General features: G+C 38.9%; 1 protein-coding gene across 3 annotated transcripts in view; it reads right to left on the bottom strand.

The window, feature by feature from the left end:
- Nucleotides 1-6789: 6789 nt before the first annotated feature.
- Nucleotides 6790-26245, bottom strand: part of LOC131253456 (N-terminal acetyltransferase B complex auxiliary subunit NAA25) — a 70685-nt gene continuing 51229 nt past the window's right edge. For all 3 annotated transcript variants that reach the window (XM_058254445.1, XM_058254447.1, XM_058254446.1), the window contains 9 exons: nucleotides 20110-20240; nucleotides 13716-13792; nucleotides 12189-12263; nucleotides 11835-12027; nucleotides 10694-10813; nucleotides 10463-10601; nucleotides 10219-10259; nucleotides 9404-9670; nucleotides 6790-7906 (listed from right to left, as the gene is read on the bottom strand). In XM_058254445.1, coding sequence (XP_058110428.1) covers nucleotides 7211-7906; nucleotides 9404-9670; nucleotides 10219-10259; nucleotides 10463-10601; nucleotides 10694-10813; nucleotides 11835-12027; nucleotides 12189-12263; nucleotides 13716-13792; nucleotides 20110-20240 — 1739 coding nt within the window. In that variant the 3' untranslated portion in view covers nucleotides 6790-7210. The remainder of the gene's footprint in view (nucleotides 7907-9403; nucleotides 9671-10218; nucleotides 10260-10462; nucleotides 10602-10693; nucleotides 10814-11834; nucleotides 12028-12188; nucleotides 12264-13715; nucleotides 13793-20109; nucleotides 20241-26245) is intronic.

Consider the following 26245-nt stretch of genomic DNA (forward strand, 5'->3'; position numbering starts at 1 on the left):
AATAAGACACAAATTCATTCGATCAAGTAAAACCATTAACCATCATTTTTACCGTGTACTAGATGCCTTCGTATCACTGTACCCTGAGTACGTTAAATAAGCCAGACAAGAGACACCCTCTGAGATCCAAACCAATTTAAATTGGGTTGCATACTTTCAAGTATCATTTTACCCAAAGGTCTCTTTGTATATATCGTTATTCATGTACATCTATTTACAATTCTTCCGCCTTTTGAAATTTTATGAAATGCATCTAGGATTGTGTCAGTGCAATTGACGGGACACACATTCCTACTCATGTATTAGTAGCCGACCATGCGAGCTTCTGCAACAAGAAAGGGGTCCTGTCTCAAAACGTACTTGTGACCTGTTCATTTGATATGAAGATTTTGTATATACTAGCTGGTTATGAAAGTTCTTCTTCAGACGCAAGAGTGTTACACAACACTTTGAACCGAACTAATGATCCTTTAATTGTCCCGAATGGTGGTCCTTGTTGATCATAATCATTGTCCTAGAAATATCTTTACTAATGAATGTTTCGAATGGACGTTTAATACAATATTCATTCAAATGTGTAGGAAAATACTATGTTATCGACGCTGGATATGCTCATTCACCAGGAATTATGGTTCCATACTGCGGGGTTCGATCCCACTTGAAAGAGTATCGAACTGGGAGAGCACCCGCAAACATGGAGTTGTTTAACTATTGATATACACAATTGCGCAATGCTATCGAACGTTGTTTTAGCGTAATGAAGGGAAAATTTTTTATATTGAAGATGGCGATACAGTATCCATTCCAAACATAAGTAAAAATTATAATAGTTTGTTGTGTCTTACATAATTTCATATGATCGGATATTGAGTATCATCAAGATCTACAAGATGCTGATATGCCAGTGGCTGACGTAAATAAACCCTACACCGCATGAGGTCTCAACAAATGACAAGAAACAATAGTTACTTCGAATTACTCAACAGGAGAAAGAAGCGTGGGTTAGAGCGCACGATGATATTGCGCAACGAATGTGGGTAGATGCGCAGAATAATACTAGGACTAGATAGCTGCAATATATTAACTTCTTTGTAAGTAGATGTCAAAAATATGAACTATTTTGATTTTTATAAGGCGAAGTATGCATTAATGGATGACTATTTTTTAAAGTTGATAAATTATAGAATTGGAGATGTACTTCTAATTTGATTATTCTTTTAACGTTGTTTACATTGAAATATAATGTTTTGAGTTTAGATTAGACAGGTCTATAACTGTGTGTCATATGCATAGGTGGAATGTCGGACTCCTGGCCAAATGATACATTGACACTAATACAATCGCCGGTTAGGTCTCCAGTGCTACCTACTCGATGTTCACTATGGGAGAAAATGGTAAAATCCCTTGCAAAGCCGCTGTCCCGAGCAGCAAAAATCAAATAGAGTAGACCAATGGATCAAGTTCTATTCGACACGTTGCTGGAACAGATTGCATTAGGACGGAAAGCCGATAATAGTTTCAAGAGAGAAGCCTACCAAGCAGCCGCTGAAGAGGTGACGAAACATACACAGGTTCCTGTCAATTGGCAGAACGTGCAGAACTGGTTGCGATATCACAAGAGAGAGTATAATGATGTGAGGGACATGCTCGTCGCTAGTGGATTTGGATGGGATAATGAGCGAATGGTGGTTACCGCACCTGACGAGGTGTGGGAAGAGTACCTTAAGGTAAGATTTTTCAAAACTTTTTCCAACAGTACAATCTAGTAGACTTTCATGTGTTAATGACACTTATATAAATAGTACTCTTTGGAATTACTTATAAATGGTTGTTTGTTGTAGTCACACTCGCACGCTGAAAAACTATAAGGCAAAAGAATCAAGAGAATGGATGACTTAGTGGTTATTGTCAGATCCGATCAAGCTACAGGACGTTACATGCAAGGAAATAAGAGTGTGGCTGCATCCTCCTCTCGGATTCAATGAGATCTTAATGAGGCTTGGACGGAGGTTGATTATGATGTTGACGATACTATTGACCTTTCGGAGGATAATTTAGGAGACTCGACAAGGAACAATCAATTTTTCTCAGAGACACCGTCCATGGAAAATCGATTGTTTCGCAGCACTCCCAATCGCACATCAGATTCTGATAATAATTGTAGTGGGAGCAGAACCAAGAAATGATTGCGGCCTCCTCATCCCTGTGATGTACTTGGCATATCTCTTAAAACTATTGCAGAGGCAATGTGTGATTTTGGCTGTAGAAAAGATGTCAACCGAACTAGCAAAGTATTGGATGTCCTCGAAGAGGTGTAAGGGCTGACCAACTTTGAGTTCATCGAAGTTGGTTAGCTCTTAAGTAGGGACGGGAAGATTGCATCAATCTTTGTCAGTCTTTAACCTGAGCGCCATGTTGATTGGTTAAAGAAAACACTCCACGATAAGTTAGGTGATGCCGGTTGTGGTTCCGTATGATGGGGATTATGCTCTGTTTGATACAATTTGGTGTTTCTAAACATGTAATCACTTTCCTTATTTTGTTTAGTTTTTGGATTGTTTAAATTTGGTAGACAGTACATACTCAACTTTTGATACTTTGATATATTTTGGACATTAATCTCCTTTTTTATAGATTCATATCCTGGTTTAATATAATCGGATCAGATAGATAATTCTGATATTGCCGATGGAGAATATCTTTAAATGAAAACATTTCTACTCTGCTACAGTCCACCACTCCAAGGGTACGTATTCATAACTATTTCAATATATTGGGATAGACACACTTCTCTTCCAACTCGATTGGGTACCGCTTCATTCAATTATACTCATTTATATTCGATTACATTTCTCAACACATCAATACAATTCCTTAAAACTATATTCATTTAAGACACTCTACATTTGGATATGCTAGTCATTTGTATTTTTAATGAATTACTGAAATGATTCTTTTTTTATGATTTGTATACTCTCATTTTTCTTCCTTAATGGACATGTTAACGCAGATGGGAAAAGAGAAATATTACATCATACTCATTGGTCGCCGACCGGACATATATCTTTCTTAGGATGAGGCCAAATTGGAAGTAGAAGGATATAGCGGGAGTAGACACCGGACTTTCAAAAACTAGAAAGAAGTGTCTTCTTTTTCGAACAGTCACTACAGTAATACAACTGCTCAATCAGCTATAGGACGAGCCAAATACGAGGAATGTGTATCTGCTTCTTATGATGAGCTTGACACAAGGACTTCATGGTCGTCAACCCAACAGATGACCCGAGCCATGGTTTTTCGAACTACTTCGACGGATAATGCCGCCATGTCCATTGGGGAGAGAGTAGCTGCATTATAATGAGAATCATGGTTATGTTTTTTGTTTTCTATGTTATTATTAAACTCTAGTTTATCACGTTGGATATCCGTTACTGTTTTAATGAACTCCACTGAAACCAATTTCACGGTATGCATTTCTGACACATCATGTTCCTTGCCATTTGATTGCTTGTGTTTAATGAGGTAATGAGATTAAAAGTGAGTATAAAAATTTCTGTATATGTGAACACAAATCAACGCCGATGATCGATCCACACTGACACCGAGTAAGATTGATGGATCCTACATCAATGTGTTACATACCAGCTGAACTCACCAGCTAGAATGACCAGTTGGTATTGCTGACCTTAGATGAGCGGGTCACCAACTAACCCCACCTCACAGTTGGCCCAAGCGAGATCTTCAGCCCTTGGATTCATGGTGTGGGATCGTTTGATACAAGGCTGTGGTGGACTACACAGCAAGAGGCTAACACATGCCAGGTTTGCAATCTCTAAATGCCTGTGTATGAAGCATCATAACTGATAGAGTTATATATATATATATATATATATATATATATATATATATGGGAAAAGGTACTATGTGGTCGTGCTCATGGGAACTTCGCATGAGGTCGAGCTGTGTGGGCCCCATCGTGATGCTTGTCGACCATCAACACCGTGCATTTGATGGGTCCCCTTTAAATTATGGGATATCCAAAAATCCGCCGTATACGGAACTCAGGTGGGCCATACCATCTAAAAGCACGTGAAGACATGTCTAAAACATATAAAAAGCACTTGGTGGGGCCCACCTGAAATTTGGATGCATCTGAAACTTGGTCTTAACCCTCATCCAAGTGGGACACACATAATGGATGGGCTGGATTTGCAAACCACATCTCGGTGGGCCCAACAAATGATTATGAGTTTTTTAATGGAGGGTAGCCCCTCTCAATTTCTGTATGTGGTGTGGCCCACACAAGTCATGGATTGACTTGATTTTTGAAACCTAGGCCCACCATGGAATGGTGCATCTGACTGATGGGGTAGATGTTCGACAAGCATCACGGTGGGGCCCACACAGCTCGACCTCATGGGAAGTTCCCATGAGCTCGACCACATGGCACCTTTTCCCTATATATATATATATATATATATATATATATATATATATATATATATATATATATATATATATATATATATATATATAACTCTATCTTATTGGTGTGATTTTTACATATCTCTCACTGAATTGGTGGCTCATATGGTGATCTATTAGATTTCAACTGGGGCCCGCAAAGGTTCCAGATCAAGCCGATATTTGTTTTTTTCGCTTCATCCATGTCGTTGTGACCTTTAGAACAGGTTGGAAACATCAGTGTGGGCCCTAGGAAGGTTTATACGGTGGATATATTATCCCCACTGTTTCCTGTGGTGGGGTCCACATGAGGATTGGATATGTACTCAATTTTAAGCTAAACTCCAAAAATTGGCTGAAAAAACGGATGGACGGTGTGGATAAGCTACGTACATTCATGGTGGGACCAACAGCGTTTACTCGGTACGATAAAGCATACTGGTTACCCGGTACGCAATCGGATTTCCTACGTCCATCTGTACCATGGTTTTACAACAGTCGGACGGCTGTTGCACCAAACACGCCATTCTCATGGGAATACCAGTAATCCATGCAATTCCAAACACGCCAACGATCTATTACTGGGGCAGTAGCCAATCCCACGACCCATTCAAACACACTGCCGTGTTCAGCTTGGACTATCCCAAACCCATGGGATCAATGGACAAACACTGACAGCCCATCAATTATCTTAAACCGTATCCCGTCTCATCTACTCCACTATTAAACCCCCGGTAAAACGCGGCGTAAGAGTTTTGTATCAGGCCATCATTTCGTGTTTTCACTTCATCGGAATTATCTTTTAAACGGTTTGGATAGCATGTAAACATCAAGGTGGAGCCTAAGAAGGTTTCAACGGTTGAAATTTCTTTTCCCAATTCTCCCTCTCGTTTGACCCACTTGAGTTTTTTATCCACCTCATTTTTCATGAAAAGTCGTAAAATAAGCTCGTAAAACGGATGAACGGAATGGATTTCTCACGTACATTAAAGTGGGACCCACCCAGCATCCTTGCGCAGTAAATCCGCTTCCCTCTACTAACAGATTTGCTAGCTGACAGCTCGACACCTGCGGTTGTAAATATATTGCCGTGGGGGGCCGACCCGTCCTTAAACTGCACAAAATGACCTGGAAAAAATCAAGGCGGCCTAAGAATCTACAACAGAGTTGCGAGCTTACAGCACGACACCTGCAGTTGTGGGCTCTGTGGGGCCGGACCTACCAAGGGCAGCCCTACATTCAATGCTAAGTCCGTCACTATATACCCAAGAAAACATACATTGAGCGGCAACCGGCCACGAGCATCTTTAAACTGGCCCACTGAATGATTGGACCATGATAACGGGTCAGACTGGGCAATTCATCATTACCCACGTCCAGCCCAGGCCAGACACTGGCCTGGATTTCAAACCCACTTGCCACGTTTAGGGTCCCAAGCCCTAGCCCTTGCCCCAGCCCAACAGGGCGGAGTGCCTGGCCCACTGCACCATTCTGTAAAGTAAAACATCCGGCTGCAAAAACACCCCAGATTTGCTAACTCATGTATGTAAAACATACGTTCCCTGCAGAAGGTAACACTACTGAATGGTTGAGGTGGGCATCGAGTCAAGTCGGACCGGATTGGGTCCAACTCGACTCGATCCGATTTTTCCAAGAACCTGACCCGAACCCGATCCGGGACCGAGTCCAGTAAGGCTGACTCGATCCGATCCGAATCCTTGCTGGCTTGAACCGAACCGAGTCCCTCGGTCAAGGAAATCAAGTCGGATCGAGTTGAGTCTGTCCGGTCGATTCGGACTGAGCTGAGTCAAGCCAAACTGGAGACTCATGCTAGGAAGAAAACCGGAGGGAAATTGGGAGAGAGATGGAGAGAAAGGAGGGGGGAAATCAGAAAAGAAAGAAGGAGAGAGGAGAGAAAGAAGGACGGATCGGATTGGCTACTGACCCGTACTCGACTCGATGAGCGGTCGGATTTGAGTGGGTCTACTCGATCCGACCCGACCCTGGCTTTTGGTTCAGGTCGTATCGGATCCGACCGGTTCGAACAAGTCGGATCCGTCAGTTTGGGTCGGATCCTCCCGCCCAGCTCTATTGAATGGGCTGCCACAGAAGTTACCTGGTGCAATGCTAGGGAGATTGACTCATATAAGGTGGGCCAAACCCTGTAAGAAAACCGTCGACCAGTTGGGAAAAAGAAAACTTTTCTTTTTGTGTGATATATTGGACAATTTCATCCGTGCTAGAGACCCACCTAATGCACGGATCAGATGTCTCATACATTTCAATGGGCCCCTGTGGGGTGGTCAGTAACATCACAAGACTAGCTATATTTGGAACTATGGTTTTGATCAGAACTAGTCACTATTATTCTAGTGTACAAACTACTCAGCAATGGAAAAAAGGGGGTCAAAAATACAGCAGTCAATATCTGCCTAAAAACCTACAAAATCTCATTCCCTCCACACCAAGAAGCATCACACAAATACAGAGAATTCAACCCCTCTTCACAACCATGGTTTTAAATATCATCCCATGCAACTCGATATGGTCCAGGTCTTATCGGTTTCAGTCCAAAATAATACGAGTCACCACAGCAATACAGGACCGAGTTGGGTTAAGTCGGACTAAGTCATACCGAGTCAGAGGAGTCATACCAGTTTCAGACCCCAGGGAAGTCACACTCGGAAACCCGGTACTTGAATCAATGGTCACCAGCACAATGATATCTCGCTGGGATCCCCAGTGCCTAAACCAACTGCTTCAAAGCAGACGCCATCGACTTCAACCTCGAACTACATGCGCAGCGGAATTCAGAAAGCACTGTGGACTGGCTTCTAACAATTCCCCTCACCACATCAGCCGAACTCCATGTCTGAATCGCTTGGAAGACCCGCTCCCCAACTTGTGGATGTGGTGTTGAAGCCATGGCTTCTAGTAACTGGAAGACATGCCCAGGCCCCATTTCAGATCCATTTATCTGGATAAGGGAGAGTAGGTTGTTCAGCTTTTCATCCTCTGGCTTGTTGTGTTGGTCTTCCAACCATTTCATGACCTTTTCTGCAGCCTTACACAAGGACTGGATTGAACTCCGGACGGCCTGCGATAACGGTGAGTGCGATTGATCTGTGCCACTGCTCTTTTTCTTTTTCTTGCCAGCGGTGGGTAGCAAGGAACGAACGCATGATTGGATTACAAGACTGTGCCAGTAGAAGGGCTCCGTCACCATCTGCACCAAGATCAGAAGATCTTCTCCAGGGTATGTTAGGATGGGCTGTGCAGATTGTAATTGCTCATCGGCCCATTTCTCCATCAGGTTATTGACAATACGCCATGAATTGGTCCTGCTTCCATCTCCGTCTGGCAGCCCCAGATCTTGAGAAAGGTTCCACGCATTCACAAATATGGCGAAATTCATCCAGTCGAGCATGTCCGAGCCATATTCCTGTTTACATATTGAAAATTATGTGAATGCAAGGAAACCCGAATGCAACTGAGAATGAACGCTACTCAAAAAGGAAATGTCGTGGAAAACAGAATTGAGAGAATACCTCAAAAAGGATAAAATTGTGGGAAATGTAAATATGAATGAACAGAAAATTCGAAGATGGAGGAAATATGTGCCAGCTGAAGCATGAAAATGTCGAGTTCCCTTTTGGAAGTTCATGCCAGCAGAAACAGGGAACTTTCCTGCTGTGCACCAATTTTCTACATGTGAAGCCCATGGTTGGTTTATACAAAGTCATTGACCTGACAGTCCCGCCCCTAATCATGAATCTTCCAAATTGGAAGATCCTACCCATAATCCTTGGTCTTTCCAATCTAAAAAAGGAAAGAATAAAACTATCAAGGAGATCTACCGGCCATGATCCATCCATGATAGGGCCATCATATTGGGCTTGGATCACTTGGATATACCTACCATGGGCCAAAATTTACAAACTCAATGCTCAGCCAGGATGTTCCTGTTTGCCAGAAACATGGAACTCAGCCTTCCAAATGTGACAGTCCAAAAGCATGTGAAGGAAACTCATTAAAAGCGAACAGAGCTTCCCATACACATTGGGAAGACTTGCTCCAAAAGGTGTTTTTTTCCTCTTTTTTTAAAATCAGTAATGCGAATCTATTAAGTAAAAGCAAAAATACAGCAATCCACTAAGGTAATGGATTTCACAAAGTTCAGACCTAAAAACCCCTCTACCAATGGTATCCCTGAGGAATTTTCCCCTTGACCCATGTCGAAACAAAACTGTCAAGAAGACAACTTTGCCTTATAATCTCGGTAACAGTAAAAGCCCGCTGCCACAGAGACACATCTTCCGGCCGCCGAAAGAATAGCATTTTCAAATCGGCCAAACAATTCACTAACCCTTGCACGACTGGGATCCAAAAAAATAAAGGATACCCCCACTTTGATTGCCATAAACTCCGCATAACTGGTCCACTACCAAAATTTTCTCATAGTATTAAACAACCTTTCCCAAGAGATCATGTTCCAAAATCACCAACTGTCCCTTGGCGATGGTGAAAGAAATCTTATGCAAATTCAAAATATGGCTCCAATCTCATTCTCAATATGCATCGGGTTTGCAGCCAGTCTTAGGTACCCATGGCTCCACAACCTTCCCCCAAACAGACCTAGGTGTCTCCTAAATTTAGGGAACAGTTTGGGATCACCTCCGAAAAAACAGTTTCCTACAAGATATAGGAACTCCAGTAACCATAATTCTTATGGAATCTCAAATCACAAACACGTGTGAAAGTGAGCCACTTCTGAAGAGGAGACAGGAAGACCACAATAGTAGTAAGAATAATGAACAAAAACTTGAAAATATCAGCAGCCTTCCAAAATATGGCTTATCATCAGGTAGATTACAAGGATATTAGAATATCATCAAAGAATCCCAATAAAGGCGCAATGCAATAGATAGAGAAATCAAACCTTAAAAGATTTGTAGCCATCTGAAATCCCAGCAATTACTTCAATTGCATCATTGAAAGAAAGGCCAAGGCTCCTGGCAAATTGTTCAAGCAGAAGCTTCAGATCAGAACTGATTTTGCCATCATGAACAGACCCGTTTGTTTCAATGTGTTCCTTATGTGATGATGAAGCAATCTGGACCGAAAGGCAGATCAACCGAGGAAGAAGGGATCTTCTCTCAATGGCTTTATGTTGGTTTGCTTCCCATTCCTTAGCTTGTTGCTTACCCTAGATGCAGTAAAGCAGAAAAAACTCAAGGACTTGGCAAAAGAAAATAGATATCTATAATACAACTATTGACAAAAAATAATAGCAGAATGGAGAAATAATACAGTAGCATGATCAACTAAAGCATGCATATGAGAAGAATAACCAAATGGTGAATTTATGCAATCCATCGCATGGTTTCAAAACATTATAACAGGCAGTACTAACGGCAACAAATGGTCGGTGACAAAGTGGTATGATGTGTAATATCATGCTGTCTGATGTGTAACAACGGAGGAAGAGGAGAAAGGAAGGAATAAAGAATTGAATCACTATACACATGGGTAGAACATTTGTTTCGACCGTAGTGATTATTTGTCGAATCGTATCAAAGCTTCCGACCGTAGTGATTGTTTCAACCAATTGCCCAATGTTTTAACACATCTAGGGAAGCATGGAAATAATACTTTCATGAAATAAATCAAGGGGAACAAAGATCTTTCATTTATTTTGTCAACATCAGATGCTATAACCATTGTAAGAATTTTGAATGACGTAGAACTTCATACCATGTTTACTCCAGGGTAAAAATTTTCTCCTTCAAATGGCTCTGTGGAACAGAAAGAAGAAGTCAATCAAATAAAAGACCTTTGTATCCAATGAGAAGACATTGCCCTAGAATCAGAAAGTGAAATCCCCAACACCAAGGCTCAAGAAGGTAAATGCAGTAAAAGCAATTTAAGATCATTATAGAATTACCAAAAGTAGCTCAAATTTTCCACACACAAAAAGGAAAAAACCAGCTCAACCAACCGAGAAGATAGTTTTTATCAGGAGCTGGCGACCACCAAGGTCGTGACTGCATATCCTCATTGAACATCAAGGATTTGAGATGCTCCTCACTTGACAGCTCGAGCACTTGAATACCATGTTTCAAGTTGCCAAAAATGCACTGCAAAAAGGCATAAAGTTGAAACTTGTTAGCATGTTAATATGCCAAAAATCATTAAACTGGAGACCATAGCATACGTGATACATCATCACCTCTATTTCTTCAAGATTATCTGCTTTCTGCTTTAGCTGCAGGATTGGAGCTTCAATCCTAGCCATCAAATATTGGTGGGAATGTTGCAAGCGTTCTCTGAATTGAACAAAGTCAATTGCCTGAACAAAAACCATGTCGCTCCAAATCATCATACACACAAAAGAAAGTAAAAGGGCATGGGGCGAAGGAAAGACGGAAGTTACCACCCAAAAAATAAAGAGAGAAGGAACATAATTTCCATCAATTTCTTTCAAGAGTTGATGAAGTTTTTTTTATCATATAGGGTTAAGATTTTATGCATTTTTACAGGCAGGTTTAACTAATTTTTTAAAATCTTGAAGCAAAACGCAGAGGTAAGAACATGTCTGGGCCATAGGGAAATGTACCATCCATAGAGGAAGATTCCTTTGGTTTATGCATGAAAGATGATGAGGAAATATAAAATGCCGGGGCAAGTTGTGCCTAGGCTCAAACCAGTGTTTCAAATAGCGTAGCGTGGCCGTAGCGCTACATAGCGTCCCAAATAGCGAGTGTACGCTACAGCTACGTAGCGCGTAGCATCCGTAGCATGAGCTACAATGTATTTTTTTACTATTTATTTTTTTATTATTTTTTTCACGTTTTCTTTGTTTCTAATGTTGAGGAATGTGATACTTTTATTATACTTGATACTTTTAACCTATAGGATTTTTATTTCTTTTCATAATTGTGACTTGTGGTTTCAATTAGACATTATTAATTAAAGTGGTTTTCTTAGAAAGTTGTTGATGTGATAATTATTTGATTTGGCTTATATATGTGAATTGGCTTTAGATAAATGATAACTAGTAACTTTTTTGAACATGCTTATAATTGATAAAATGAATAATCTTTAAGCATTTTTATATTTTTTGTTTTTCCTTTTTTTTCACTATTTATTATATTTGTCCTATTTTTAAATTAAAAAATAGAAGTATCGTGTAGCTTACGCTACACACTACGTATTTATGCTACATGCTATAGAGGGCTGAGCGCTATGCATCACGCTACCGCTATTTAAAACACTAGCTCAAACAAGTTTGTACAAGGGGGGCCCAGAGTTCCTTATCCCAGCCTGATATTACGGGACCCATTGGGATAGCCCATGTACAACTTGCTTACTTTTGTATAGTTACGATGACGATATGCAAGAAAGGTAAGGTCTGCAGCTTCTTGGAAGTGATCTTCCATGAACTTGAGATACTCATTTAGAAGATCTGTCAAATCCGACCAAAGGGGTGATCTCAACATCTGGGGCAAAATGTGGTGGGAGGCTGTCTCCAATAGGATATTCTTTATCTCCAAAGTTCTATACCTACAAAAGAATATGCATATTAAGCCAGAAGAGCCAAAAATAGGATTGCAAGAAGCCACCACTTCCAGCTACTCCAACCCGTGGCTTTGTGACAGTGAATTACGCTATAGAACAATGATTTCATTGACAACAACATATTAAACATCAATATTTCGAGTTACCATTCCAATGCTGATGGAAGAGCACCCAAGAAAGAATATAAATGCAGCAAAAGAATCCTATATTGCCAGATATATCTGCAAAACAGACCAAAAATACAGGCGTTGTCCTCGAGAAGGAAAGTCATAAAATATTATAGGAAAAAAGAAAAGTCAATTTTGTAGCCAGAAAGTCATGGTATGGCATAAAGCAGTTGCGAGTTACGACATATAAGCAAAACATTCTGACGAGTATGGCACGTCCTCAAATTGGTCAACTTATAGGCATTAATGTCTAATGGTCACAAGATCTAAAGCCAAGAAGAAGCATCTATCTAGAATCTTGAATTCACTTCATCTTTATGAACAGGGAACACGTTCCAACAAAAAATAGTCTCTTTTTTTTTAAGAGTTACAATATATATTTAATGATAATATTATATTCAGAGCATGTTCTATGATATATATATATATATATATATATATGGGAAAAGGTTCTATGCGGTTGAGCTCATGGGACCTTTCCATGAGGTCGAGTTGTGTGGGCCCCACTGTGATGAGTGTCGAACATCTACCCCATCAGTCAGATGCACCATTCCATGGTGGGCCTGGGGCTTAAAAATCAAGTCAATATGTGACTTGTGTGGGCCACACCACATACAAAAGTTGAGAGGGATTACCCTCCATTAAAACATTCATAATCATTTGTTGGGCCCACCGAGATGTGGTTCACAAATCCAGCCCATCCATTATGTGTGTCCCACTTGGATGAGGGTTCAGACCAAGTTTCCAATGCATCCAAATTTCAGGTGGGCCCCACCACGTGCTTTTATATGTTTTAGGCATGTCGTCACATGATTTTAGATAGTATGGCCCACCTAAGTTCCGTATACTGCTGATTTTTGGGATATCCCATAATTTAAAGGGGACCCAACAAATGCACGGTGTTAATGTTCGACACGCATCACAGTGGGGCCCACACAGCTCAACCGCATAGAACCTTTTCCCTCTATATATATATATATATATATATATATATATAGTAATGAAGTCAAGATCTGTGATAGAATGGCATGGCACAGCAGGATTTGTGTAGCTGACCCCAATTAGTTGGGATAAGGCTTTGATGATGATGATGATGATGATGATGATTGAAGGAGTTGAGATAGTATTTTAGATAAATTTTAGCAATAGAAAAGGCATGCATTGTTCTAACAAACTGCTAAACAAATCAAGTTGTGACACAAAATATTTGATCTACTGAAGGTGGGCCTTTAGTCAGCACTGCAACCAAAAAAAAAAAAAAAAGCAGTGAACAGGTCGTGGAACTCCTTGAAGGTACCAATGGAAAACAGAATTCTTTCTTAGCTAAATTCTACATGAAATAAAGCTTCCGTAATACCCAGGAGAAGGTGAAAAACATTGTCTATGTAATCTGTTTCTATATAAAGTAGAAGGAGATTAGAAAAAGTTGATGAGATCAATACAGAAAATGAGGACAATCCATACAAAAATAGCAGAAGCAATAAAGATGGCAACACAAAATCTAACCTTCTTATGGTCAAGCCAAATTCCAGAACCATAACACCCTCCAGCAAGTAACCGAGATGTCTTGTCCGCCAGAACAACTATATGGAGCAACCAAACTCAAAGATAAGAATGCAAGCTGTAATTGAATAGTCTACAGACAGATGACCATTACTGGATGTAGGCAAACATGAATAAAGATGCTGGCAACATCCAAAAAGAAAATAGATGCTGTGATTGAAAGTCTACAGATAGATGACCATTACTGGATGTAAGCTAACGTGAGAAAAGAAGCTGGCAACATGCAATAAGAAAACATATCATCTCTAAATAAAAAGCATAATCCTAGAGATAATTCAGGATCAGCTCAGAAGAAATCAGAAGATTATATCATTAACTACAGTAAAGCACAAATCCTACTATATAGGAAACTTAAGCTTTTTCTTGAAATGAAGTGCAAAGCAGCATCCCCTGAAACATAGATGGAGATAGTTAGTCGGGCCGGCCCGCCATATATACAGGCACATGCATTTCATATTTGATATTTGCAAGAGAAAATTCAGGACTTTATTTCTCTGGAGACTCCGGACACCACATAAAAAATTAAATAAATAAATTTTATTTTTTAAAAAAGTCTGCTCATTCTACTCCAAGGAGAGATGAAAGAAATCATCATGTTCGGCCAGTTCAATGGAAACAAGCGCAATGCTCACAACGGAGTTTGTCTTCCATCTAATCCACACACAAAACCTTTTGACCTGCAGTTTTCGTTAGAATGTTCCTTCCTGAAACATGGTTTCAGGGTACTGACATACACGATCTTGAATTTTGGGCCGATCTGCAGTGTGAGCAGTGTTAAGAGTATCAATATTGTGGTGCAGATGCCTTGCATTCTGCAGGGCACAGTCCACCATGAGAATTCACAGTCAACCGTGACTCACTGTGATGTTCACGGTCGACCGTGACTCATTGTGACTGTCGGGTTTCGCAATTTTGTGCAAAACAGGGTATTTAAGCCCGGTTTTTCCATTAGGGCTTAACACAATACGAGTATTTTCTCTCAAAGGGCTAGGTTTGCCATGGGAGAGGGTTTTCTACTCTTGTAAAAGGCTTAGGAAGGATTTCTCAAGGGATCTAGGGGTTTCCTAGAGGTGCACATCGCAATGGGAGATCGGATACATCTGTAATTGAAGAAGGTGAGTCTGTACAACTATAAAGTCTTGATTATAGTGGATCTTTGTCGCTTTGTGCCATGGTTTTTTTGCCGCAAGGGTTTTCCCCGTAAAATACCGTGTTTGTGAATTGTTTGCCTTGGTTTTGTTATCCTGCATTATTATATTGTTCTATCTTTATTTATCGTGCTTCCGCAAAGCGCACAGATCAACAGTGGTGTTAGATCCGAATTTCTAACACCTAGGGTTAATCCGGGTTTGTTGTTGGCTCAAGATTACATCATTGTGGTGTGATATATGTAATCATTGTGGTGTGATATATAGCAGGTTCACTCACAATAGATATCGTTGCATGCATCGATGAAGGATATGGAAACATGTATCAATATCAAGGATATTATCAATTCATCACTGATATTTAGAAGAATATCGCTGACTAAGGGAAACATTAAGCAAACATTGCAAGAAAGGTGGAATTTTTCGATGAAACTTCAGAAGATGTTCAAAGACACGTGTCTACACATTTAAGAATCAAATTATTAACAAAAACAACTATACATAAAAAGTTTCCATTTTATAGAGGCCTAAACCAAGTTGTGCCGAATCCATTGCTACGGCCGTTACATAACGATATTGGCATATCCTAATACGCATTACAGGGTCGTAATAGTATGACCTTACAAAAGTGAACCATAACAGCCGTAACAGGCATAGCGGTTGAATGGCACCCACAACAGTCAAAATATGGCCATATTTTTTTATAAAAAACCCTTCAAAATCTTTTTTTATTCCACTTTCCTCCCATTTTCCTCCTTCAATTTCGACCTACCTTGGGCACAAAAACAAGATTAAGAACTCATTTAAGGTTTTTGAACGGATAAAGGCTCGGGGGGGTTACTTTTTTTAGCCCTATTTATTTCATTTTAATATCTTGTCGTTTTTATATAATAAAAAGCCAGCAAAAAAATAATTTTTTAGTCCAATATTCATTTTCGAATAGTCTAGCAGATGTAGCATGATTATGCCTACAACACCATGCCTTTGATTAGGATTGATATGCTTTTTCTATTTTTAATTCCTCCAATTTTAAAATGAACAGCGACTATGTGGGGGAAAAAAACAAAAAAATTTACTTTTTATGTTCGAAACCTAATGTTGATGCTTGCAAGAGATGTAGCATGATTAGGTGTACAGAGACATGCCTTGATTAGGGGTGAAATGCTAATTTATTTATTTTATTTGTTTCTGGCTATTTTTGCATGAACAGTAACTATGAGCAATATTCATTTTGGAATACTCTTAACATGTGTAGGATGATTAGGTTTACAAGACCATGCCTTAGATTAAGGGTTATATGCTAATTTACTATTTTTTGGAAAAATATATATTTTTCTTGCTATTTTCCCATCAACAGTTACCAGCAAAAACCGTCAAAAAAATTGTCCAATATTCATGCTAGTATTTTTATCATTGATATTGCATATTTGAAAAATCAAATATAGGATTTTTCCACTCATTCCAAGGCTATCAGGTTATAAAATCAGCAGGCAACATGAGATAGCATTCCCACCAAAGCGTAGACTGTTACATGCCATCATAAACGAGGTAAAATTTTAAAAAGAAAACATATTTGGAATCCCCACATTTTATGGATTTTTGGAATTTTTTTTATTTTTTTACCAAAAAAAGGAACCATTATAGGGTCCCATACACATACAATATTGGCGGGGCACCGTTTGTGCCCACTGATACCGTTTCGGCATACCTTGGCCTAAACCATGTGCTGTCGGAAATAGAATTAGCATGATTTCAATGTTTACCTGAAAAGAATGGGAAGATAGCACCCAGCTTCTCCACGATCGAAAGGGGAAGCATGTTCAACACATAGTTTGGGTCGATGTAGATTTTTTGCCATCTATCAAGTTTTCCTTGAAGACCACTCTCCCATTGGCCAAGGTACTATGACTAGTTGATTCAGATGAGAAGCCGGCCATGGGATATATTTATGAAGCGATGGATCAAGAGAAAGAGGCGATATTCGGCTATATGGGAAATCATAGACCGGCGGTGGAATCTTCAATTGCATAGGCCCTTACATGTGGGGGCTTATTTCTTAAATATTAGATTTCAGTATGATGACAATTTTCATCCGGATTTAGAGATTAAAACTGGCCTACATGACCGTATTGAAAGAATGGTCATTGATTCAAGGCCAAGGGTCATCATTGATGAGCAGATGGATAAGTTCAAAAAGACATGGTTTATTTGGAAAAGAGACGGCAAAATTAACTAGAACGACAAAGCAACCAGGTAATTTTACTTACAATTATTTTTCTTCTTTGAGTTTGATTGTGTGCCTATTGTTTATATAAATTATATATGATTGTGTTTTAGGTCCATGGTGGGAGAGTTATAGAGGCGGAGTGTCCAAAATTGCAAAAGCTGGCTATTTGAGCACAACTGGAGCACTTTTGAGTAGGTGAGACATTATTGAATTTATTAATCAACTTCTGAATGAATCAACTTGTGAATTCACCATGTAGACTTTAATGACCAATAGCCTTAAATTATTACATTCGTGGGCTTGTAGATACATTCAAAGAAGAGGAATAGACTTTTGAGCAATAGAGATTGAATGCGCTCATCTTTGTAAAGTATAATCTCCAGCTCGAGGTCCACCATGCAAAGAGAGAAGGATCAAGGGCATGATCCTATATGCTTATCAAATATGGAATCTAATGATGAATGGATCACGGAGAAAGGATCATGCACTTCCTACAGATGGATGGACATAGGTAAATGCTTTGCTGAAGGCTTGGAGGATGTACAAGGTGAGGCGGATCCACATCAAGACCGGATGGGCGACATGGTATGACTCGAATTCTTATCGATTAGTCTTATACTCTTGTAGTCTTATAATTATTAATTAATAGTATTATATTATAATAAATTTTGCAACAAATATTTTGTGGGTCCTAGAAAGCTTGTTATTCGAAGCAAGGCGAAGGGAAAAGCGAAAGTGGTAGAAGTAGAGGGGGAATATGAGTTTATTTCGACATCAAATTATGAAGATGAAGATAATGTTGATAATGTTGACCTCAATAGTGATGAGAAGGATGATAATGGCACAGCCGATGAAGAATAGATTTGTTTGGAGTTTTTATTTACTTTTTGAATTATAGAAACATGTGAATAGAGAATTATACATGTAAATGGGAATGGGGAAAATATTATTTTATTGAATCATACAAAAACATACGTGTACATGGGATGGGAAAGGGGATTATTTGTTAAACTTGATTATGACATAATGATACATACATGATACATCTTTTTGTTTTTTTGCATATTCATGACAAAATAGATGATAGATGTGTTTTTTAAATTTATTTTTTTTTTTTTGAAAGATCACTTAAATTTCATTAAAAGAAAAGGAAACAAAACAAGAAGAGAAAAAGTCTGCTGAGGAGGCAGACTCTACAGGACTCCAAGAAACAGAAAATCAGACTCCTTTATATTGAGAACATTAACGGCCCATTCTAACAATAGCCTCTTAGCATTTGAGGCTATAACCTCTACTGAGTTTGAAATGTTTTCAAAACATCTGTTGTCTTTCTTTCCAAACAGACCACCAAACTGCTAGGATAGACATTCTCCAAAGCCGATTCTTTTGCTTGCCCAGGCTGACTCCATGCCAAGCAAAAAGAAAATGATCGGCCAACCCTGGGCTGCACCAGTTTATGCCAAAACGAAGAAAAAACTCTGACCATATTCTTGTGATGAAAGGGCAATGGACGAGGAGATGATCGATCGATTCTTCTTCCTTCATGCAGCAAAGGCAGACATTGACGATAGGCAGCCCCTTTTTTCTCAAATTGTCAACCGTGAGGATATTTTTCTTTCCAACCAACCAGCCGAAAACAATAAATTTTGGAGCTGAATATTTCCATATAAGAGATAAGGGGTGAACCTCGGGAGAAAAAGTGCTGGCCATCATATTATATAGCGATTTTACCGTGTTTTTTTAATTTTTAATTATATACAATTTTTATTTTTATTTTATGGTTATGAAAATCTGAAAAAATCTTACGATTTATGATACGATACGATTCAGACCCCTTTATGATTTACGGTACAATAACGATTATAACAACATTTACCAGGAACTTTTATAAAGGAGCCTGCCGGTTTGGAGACTTGTGGTGATGGGGATTCTTTGGTACATTTGGAGGGCTTGAAACTGTTGTTGTTTTGAAAATAAGATCTTTTCTATTGCAGAAATCATATGTATGGTCAGATTAGCTGTTTCAGACTAGGCTATCTATGTTAAATCAGATTCTAACACTGATTTTTCTTTGTGGCTTTTTTTCTTAGCTCTTGTATTCTTTCCCACTTCAGCGGTTTTTCAATAAAATTTTCAGCTCTCTCAAAAAATAAAAATAAAAATAAATTATTGATCAATAATATATTTTTTTTGAAACACACACACTACCACCCCATGCATGCATGGGTTCTCAAACCCTTGACCTCAGATATGAGACATAGTGTCTACCACTGAGCCAAAAGAAGAGACCCTTGACCAATAATATTGCTGAATATCATCAAAAATATTGAGAATGTGGGTGATGCTTGAAAATTTTCAAAATATTTGTAGTATATATATCGTTGACCAAGCAATAAGGGTGTAGGCGGGGCCAACCTCTATCCAAGCCTAGCCCATTGTTCGACACAGGCCTGAGCCTAGCCCTGGCCCATGACAAGCCAAAACAGTCCAGCCTGAGCCAGCCCTACCCAAAATGTTTATGCTCGAGCCTAAGGGTTGGTCCAGTTGGAACATTGAGAGAGAGAGAGAGAGAGAGAGAGGTAGAGTGGATTAGAGCTGCAACATGAAAAGTAAATGAGGATTTATACATATTGTGCATATTACAAAATTGCCATTGCAAACCTAATGGGCCGAGCCGGGCCAGACTGACTGGTTGTTGTACACGTTCCGAACTCAGCACAATTGACAAATGGGCCTGAATTGTAAGCCCAGGCCCAATGCTCAGGCCTGATACTCCAGCCCAAACCTAACCCGAGGCGGGCCATCCCAGCCCATTGACAACCCTATCTGACAATATCGGTGATATTGCCAATATATGGAACACCGATCATGCCTACTGGGCATAAGCAGTGCGTGTGCGTGTGCGTATAAATAACATGAGTGAAGCTTACTCAAAAGATACAGCTTTGTCTGAATTAGGTACCTGAACCAGCACATTGCACGCCATAGTTAGAAGCTCTTCACCATGCATATTTTCCTGTGGGTCCAGTTCCTTTGAAAGAGGAAGGTTCTTAAAGTACATCTCTATCATTCGTGAAGCAGTGCTTTCTAGTTCTGCGAGAGATGCACAATTAAATGCAAAAATTCAAATGAAATATATAAACATAAAAGTTGAAAAAAAATAAAATCTGAAGCATAATGAAGATGGTAATTCCCACTATGACACATAAGAACATTGAAATTGTTGAATCAAACTATTTATTTCTTGAATAAGCTGGGAGCTTATTCACAAGGTAAGCATACATAGAATCCAAACTTGTTTGTAATTGTTAAGACTCTCACGCTCATAATAAAAGAAAAAAAGAAGTTTCCCCAATTACAGGGGCCAAGTCGGTAACTCAATTCAACAATTTTAAGCCCACAAGTCTGGCCCCAACAAACGAGCACAGTTGTGTCTATAGTTGCACGATGCGGCACCAAATTCAGAGGCAGGATCAGGTGAACCTTTGGTTCAAAATGTTGGCCAGTATAAAACGCTATGATGGCCATGCAACAGAGAACTCATGTCACAACATTAACATCACAAATTTGATCCAAATACATGCATGCGCGCGCGCGCACACAAAATGTTCAACATGAAACTTGGCACATTAAAAGTTGTTGTGCCCCAATCTTCAGTCATGAGCTATGTTACCCGTGTAAGGGCAGAATGAGTCGAGATATCAACTAAAGCAAGGATCTGGTTCAGCAGACCTTCACAAACCAAATAGGACAAGGATTTGTTACATTCACAAGTAGAAAGTAATTAAAAAAAAAAAAAATCAAAATTTGAATCTGTTGCTTGCTTAACAACCCTTGAGTTAAAAATCCTAGTAGATTAGGAATTCAGGTCTGAAGAAACAGGGGATCAGGAATGGGTATATGTTATGGGAAAACTTGTGGTGTGGACACACCATTTAGCTCCAAATACAGGGCTCTGCACAATCTGGTGATGATTCTTCCCTACGGAACTAGAGCAGTACACGAGCAGAGTAAGCTCGGGTACTCGCTCGACTCGACTCGCAATAACTCGACTCGACTCGTCAGGTGTTTGAGCTGAGCACGAGTGGATTTTTGCTACTCATTATGATTTCGAATAGAGTACGAACTGTGTAGTACTCGACTTGTATACTCGAATCGGTACTCAACTCAGTACTCGAGACTCATACTCGACTAGGGCCCTATACCTAAAACAAAAGCACTAATCCCTCCCACTCCCAGTCGCTTTCGCCTAGAGCTATACACGAGTCAAGCCGAGCCAAGTATCGCCCTACTCGTACTCGGCTCTTAATGCCCAAGTCCTACTCGTACTCGGCTCTACTTGGCCAGCGAGCATGGAATCCCTGCTCGTGCTCTACTTGCCCGAGTACAAGCAGAAATCGAGTCAAGTAAAGTCCGAGTATTTGAGGCGAGTTCAAGTCTGAGTTTGAATTTGAGCCCAATTCGAGCAGGGTTTTCGAGCAACGAGTTCGAGCTTTGAGCCCAATTCGAGTTATAAATTGAGATTCATTTGAATTTCAATTCGATTGTCAATTGGAATTCGAAGTTGACCGAAGCAATAAAATATATAAAATGCACATAATTTATGATTAAAAAACTTCGATAATTACATTAACATATTTACATTACATTGTTCAAAATGACAATTTATAACAAATAACCTCCATAAGAGGAGTGCCTTCCTGTATTGTCATCTGATCCATCGGAACTGCTATCTATTTTTTCATATACATATTGGTTCACTTCCTCTGAGTCAGAAGGCGAAGAGATATTTCCTTCGTACTCTTTTACACTTTGAACTAGATTTTTCAAACTTTCTTTATGTGAAGAATTGTATGTAGTACCCAATGCCTTATAAAATTCACCGAGACGTGTCAAGAATTTGAATTTATTACTCTTTTTCTTCTTCTTGTTTGTCGTACTCGACCCTGCTTCAACATCGTATTGTTTTTTACTCGAATATCGCTGAAGTCTAGAAACATCTTCCATATTACGTTTTAAGGCGAGTTGGAATTGTTCTTCCTCCAAATCTTTTAATCTGGCTTCCTCCTCTGCATCTTTTGTGGATGTCATTCGTGTACTAGATCCAGAAGCAGTTTGGATGGAGTGAAAGGTTTTCTATTCGAATCTAACAGGGCTTAAAAAAGAATTTGGACATCCTTAAGGGCATTGGGGCATGGTTTTGCATCACCACCTCGACATGACAAGTGTAAGCGAAAGCGATTAGTCTTGTTTACAAACTTTGCGCCACACAAACCACACTTAATCTTTGTTTTTCCAGACCTTGGTGGTGATTCAACCAGGGAAGCGTAGTTCCAAATGTTTGTCGATGGGTCAAATGATGACATCTACACTCAATTTTATTTTTTTAAAAAAATCAGAATATTAATAAATAATTTGAACTTGATATAGGAACAAAAGAAAGCAATATAAATGTATCAAAATTCAAAAATAAAAGCAAATGAACAGGAATATGTAAATAAATATCGAAGATTCTTATATTTAAAATACTAAAAAGTATTTTATGTACTTTTGCATTTTACATATCACTAAAATATTTGTTTAATTTTTTGTTGAACAGTGTAAACTTGCTCATACACATAACACGTCAGAGTGGGCCACCCAGCCCATTTCAACACCTAAGTCTAACACATGGTTTTAATTTTTCAATACCTCCCAGCCCATTTTTTTGTTGAACAGTGTAAACAAATAGCTCATGTTGAAAATGGGCTGGGTAGTATTAAAAATTTAAAACCATGTGTTAAACTCAGGTGTTGAAATGGGCCACTCTGCCGTGTTATGTGTATGAGCAAGTTTACACTGTTCAACAAAAAATTAAACAAATATTTTAGTGATATATAAAATGCAAAAGTACGTAAACTACTTTTTAGTATTTTAAATGACCATTAGCTAGAATTGAATTCCATTAGAAAATAATAGTTCATTCCCTCTCTTTTCAAACACGCCAAATTTTCAACGTGAGCTATTTGTTTTATTTAATTTAATACATTTTCATTCCATATGTGTTTTTTATTTTTATTTTTTGTTAACTTAATCACATGGAAACAAAAGTCTACCCATGCATAGAATAAATGTTTCAGAAAAATAAAATAATGCATCTTTTGCAAATAAAATTAGTTATACCTTTAAAAAACAAACACAAATTTTACTTTGTAGTTTTGTGGGTATGACTCATAATAGCATATGAAACATTTATAATATTTGAAATCATACTAAGTTTATGAGTTGATTTGTTTAATGCCTCTTACTATCATCTAAAATTGGCTCTTCATGAAAATCACAATGAGAATCTTATGGAAAAAAAAATTAATAGAAAATAATGGTAGCTTTCCATACATGTCAACTTGGCCAAAATGGATTTTCTAATCAAGGCTGACTCGGTATCCAATTCCAAATATTATCCCGTCCAACCCAATTAATTATCAAGCTTAAATCTTGCATCGAGTCAAACCCATAAGCGTATTCCTGCCTAAAGTAGGTTGAACTTAGATTAGGCCCATTTGCTACCCAGATAATATTGTTTGAACTTTGAAGGTGCAAATAAAGAAAGAGAGTTCAATTAGGTGAGTTCGAATAACAGCTTAGTGGGTGAGTGGCTGACTATGGGCCCACTTCGATATATGTGTTTTAATGTCTAAACTGGTTTTGGGTCCTTTTCTTTTCTGATTTCATTTGTGATTTGGATTTAGATTGTTGTTTGTCTTTGAACTTAATATAGTGATTCTTTTATCTTTGTTGGATGCTTAGTAGCTAGAGTTGGGTTTCAATAGCTTAATTGGATTTGGCATTTGGGGTGAGGAATGCTTAGTGCACTCAAGTTATTACACTTAGCATTCATCTTTCAGATTGCACTTTCAATTCATTTATTGTTTGATTGTCAGGTTTTATTATTATTTGTATCGTTCTAGTTGTAGTATAGGGTAATCAGTTACCCATTTGAGGATTCCTATGTTGCCAGACATAGATTCAGTGTGTTCTTGGATGCATAAAAATTCTCAAATTGTCCCTTTTTGGACAGTTCAGGGTTAGATAGATTGTAATGTCTTCATTTATTCCAATTTAAATGCATATGCATGTTCTGGTTTCGTCTCTCCTTTTTCTCTCTGGATATATTTCATGTATTTATTTCCGTCGTCAAATGTCCACACTTTGTGTTGATGATTGACATAGGAATCAAATACAAGATTAATATATTCTGGAGAGATAAGGGAAGATGCTGCCGGAATTTCGGCGTAGCATTTAAATTGAAAAATGAAGGCATTACAATCTATCCAACCTTGAATGAGTGACTGATTTAGACAGTTAAGTATGCGGTATGCCCGTCTAGCAGTCTAGCCGTCTAGGTATAGCCGTATAACATATCGAGAACTTTATTTTATAAATGACTAGTCAAGACGAAAGCCCAAATACCCCTGGAATGGGTGCATCAGCCACATCTCCTCTAATCGCAGAGGGAGACACATACACGTCAACTGCATGCAAAGGGAAGAAGAAGAGATCAGCAGTGTGGGATGATTTCGAAGATGTGACAGTTAATGGTGTACAGAAGATAAAGTGTAATCACTGAAAAGGGTTATTCAGCAAGATTCCAGGAGGATCTACGACACATGTAATTAGACTTTGAAGACATGTCCTAAGATACCAAGACTCCCTCCTCCCGAACAATAATTGTTGTCATTTAAGAAGTCAGAAGGGGACGACTCACAAGGCGTAGTGTCTACTCATAAGTTTGACAAAGAGAAGCTGAATGAGTGGTATGCTAGATTAGTGATTCTGGAAGAAAAACCTTTCAGAATGATAGAAAGTAAAGGGTTTAGGGTTTTCTGTCAATTCCTTAACCCTCGGGCCGAGAATGTCTCCTGTGTCACAGTGCAGAGAGAGTGCATGAAGATGTACGCAAAAGAGAAGATGAAACTGAAAGAAGTTTTAGCTTTAGTGTCCAAAATAGCTTTGACGTCTGATTTATGGACAGTGTCCAATCAAAGAAAAGGATACATTTCATTAACCGCTCACTATGTCGATAAGGATTGAAAACTATGCAAGAGAATTTTAAACTTCCGCAACCTTTCTCCTCCACATACTGGTTTACTTATTTCAGATTGCATCTACAGTTGTCTAGAAGGCTGGGGCATTGAGAAGAAAATTTCAACAATAACTTTAGAAAATGCTTCAGCAAATGACAGTGTCATTTCATGCTTACGTAACCAGTTTAGGGCCACAGGAAATTTATTTTTTGAAGACAATATTTTAGGTCAAATGTTGTGCCCATATTGTAAATTTGATTATACAAGAAAGGCTGAAAGAAATTGACAACACTATAGAGAACATAAGAGAAAGTGTGAAATATATAAGGGGGTCGCCATCGAGACTGAGTGTATGGAATGACATCATCCAACGTTTGAATGTGCCATCTAAAAAAACATTGAAGTTAGATGTCTGTACACGTTGGAACTCGACCTATGAAATGTTAGATATGGCAATGGAATTACAACTTGCATTTCCTAAATACGCGGCGCGTGACGGAACGTATTCTTGGTTGCCGAGCACAGATGATTGGGTCAAAGCACAAGTTCACACATTTCTCAAAGTTTTCTACGATTGCACGAAGATTTTTTCTGGGAATCAGTATCCAACCGCAAATCTGTTTCTTCCGTCTCTTTGGAAGATTAAGGATGCTCTACAAAAACATGCCAGTGCGGGTCCAGATTTCATACGCCAGATGACAGTTGGTATGAAGACGAAGTTCGATAAATACTGGGACGAATGTCATCTGTTTATGTCCTTGGCAATTGTTCTTGATCCTCGTTGTAATATGGGGTTAGTTAGCTTTATTTTTACGAAGCTTTATCCTACTGAAAGAGCGGTAGCAGAGACGTCTAAGGTTCGTCAAGCCCTTGAAGATTTGTACAAATCGTATGTTAATACTTTACCTGCAGCGGGTGTTGAAGAAAGCAGAGATGCGGATATTTTTGTACCTGGTAATCTGGATGTGCTAAATGAATACATATCATACTTAGCACAAGCACAAATGAGAGTTGATACAAAGGAATCAGAGCTAG

Source organism: Magnolia sinica, chromosome 8, assembly GCF_029962835.1.
Source record: "Magnolia sinica isolate HGM2019 chromosome 8, MsV1, whole genome shotgun sequence".
Lineage (NCBI taxonomy): Eukaryota > Viridiplantae > Streptophyta > Magnoliopsida > Magnoliales > Magnoliaceae > Magnolia > Magnolia sinica.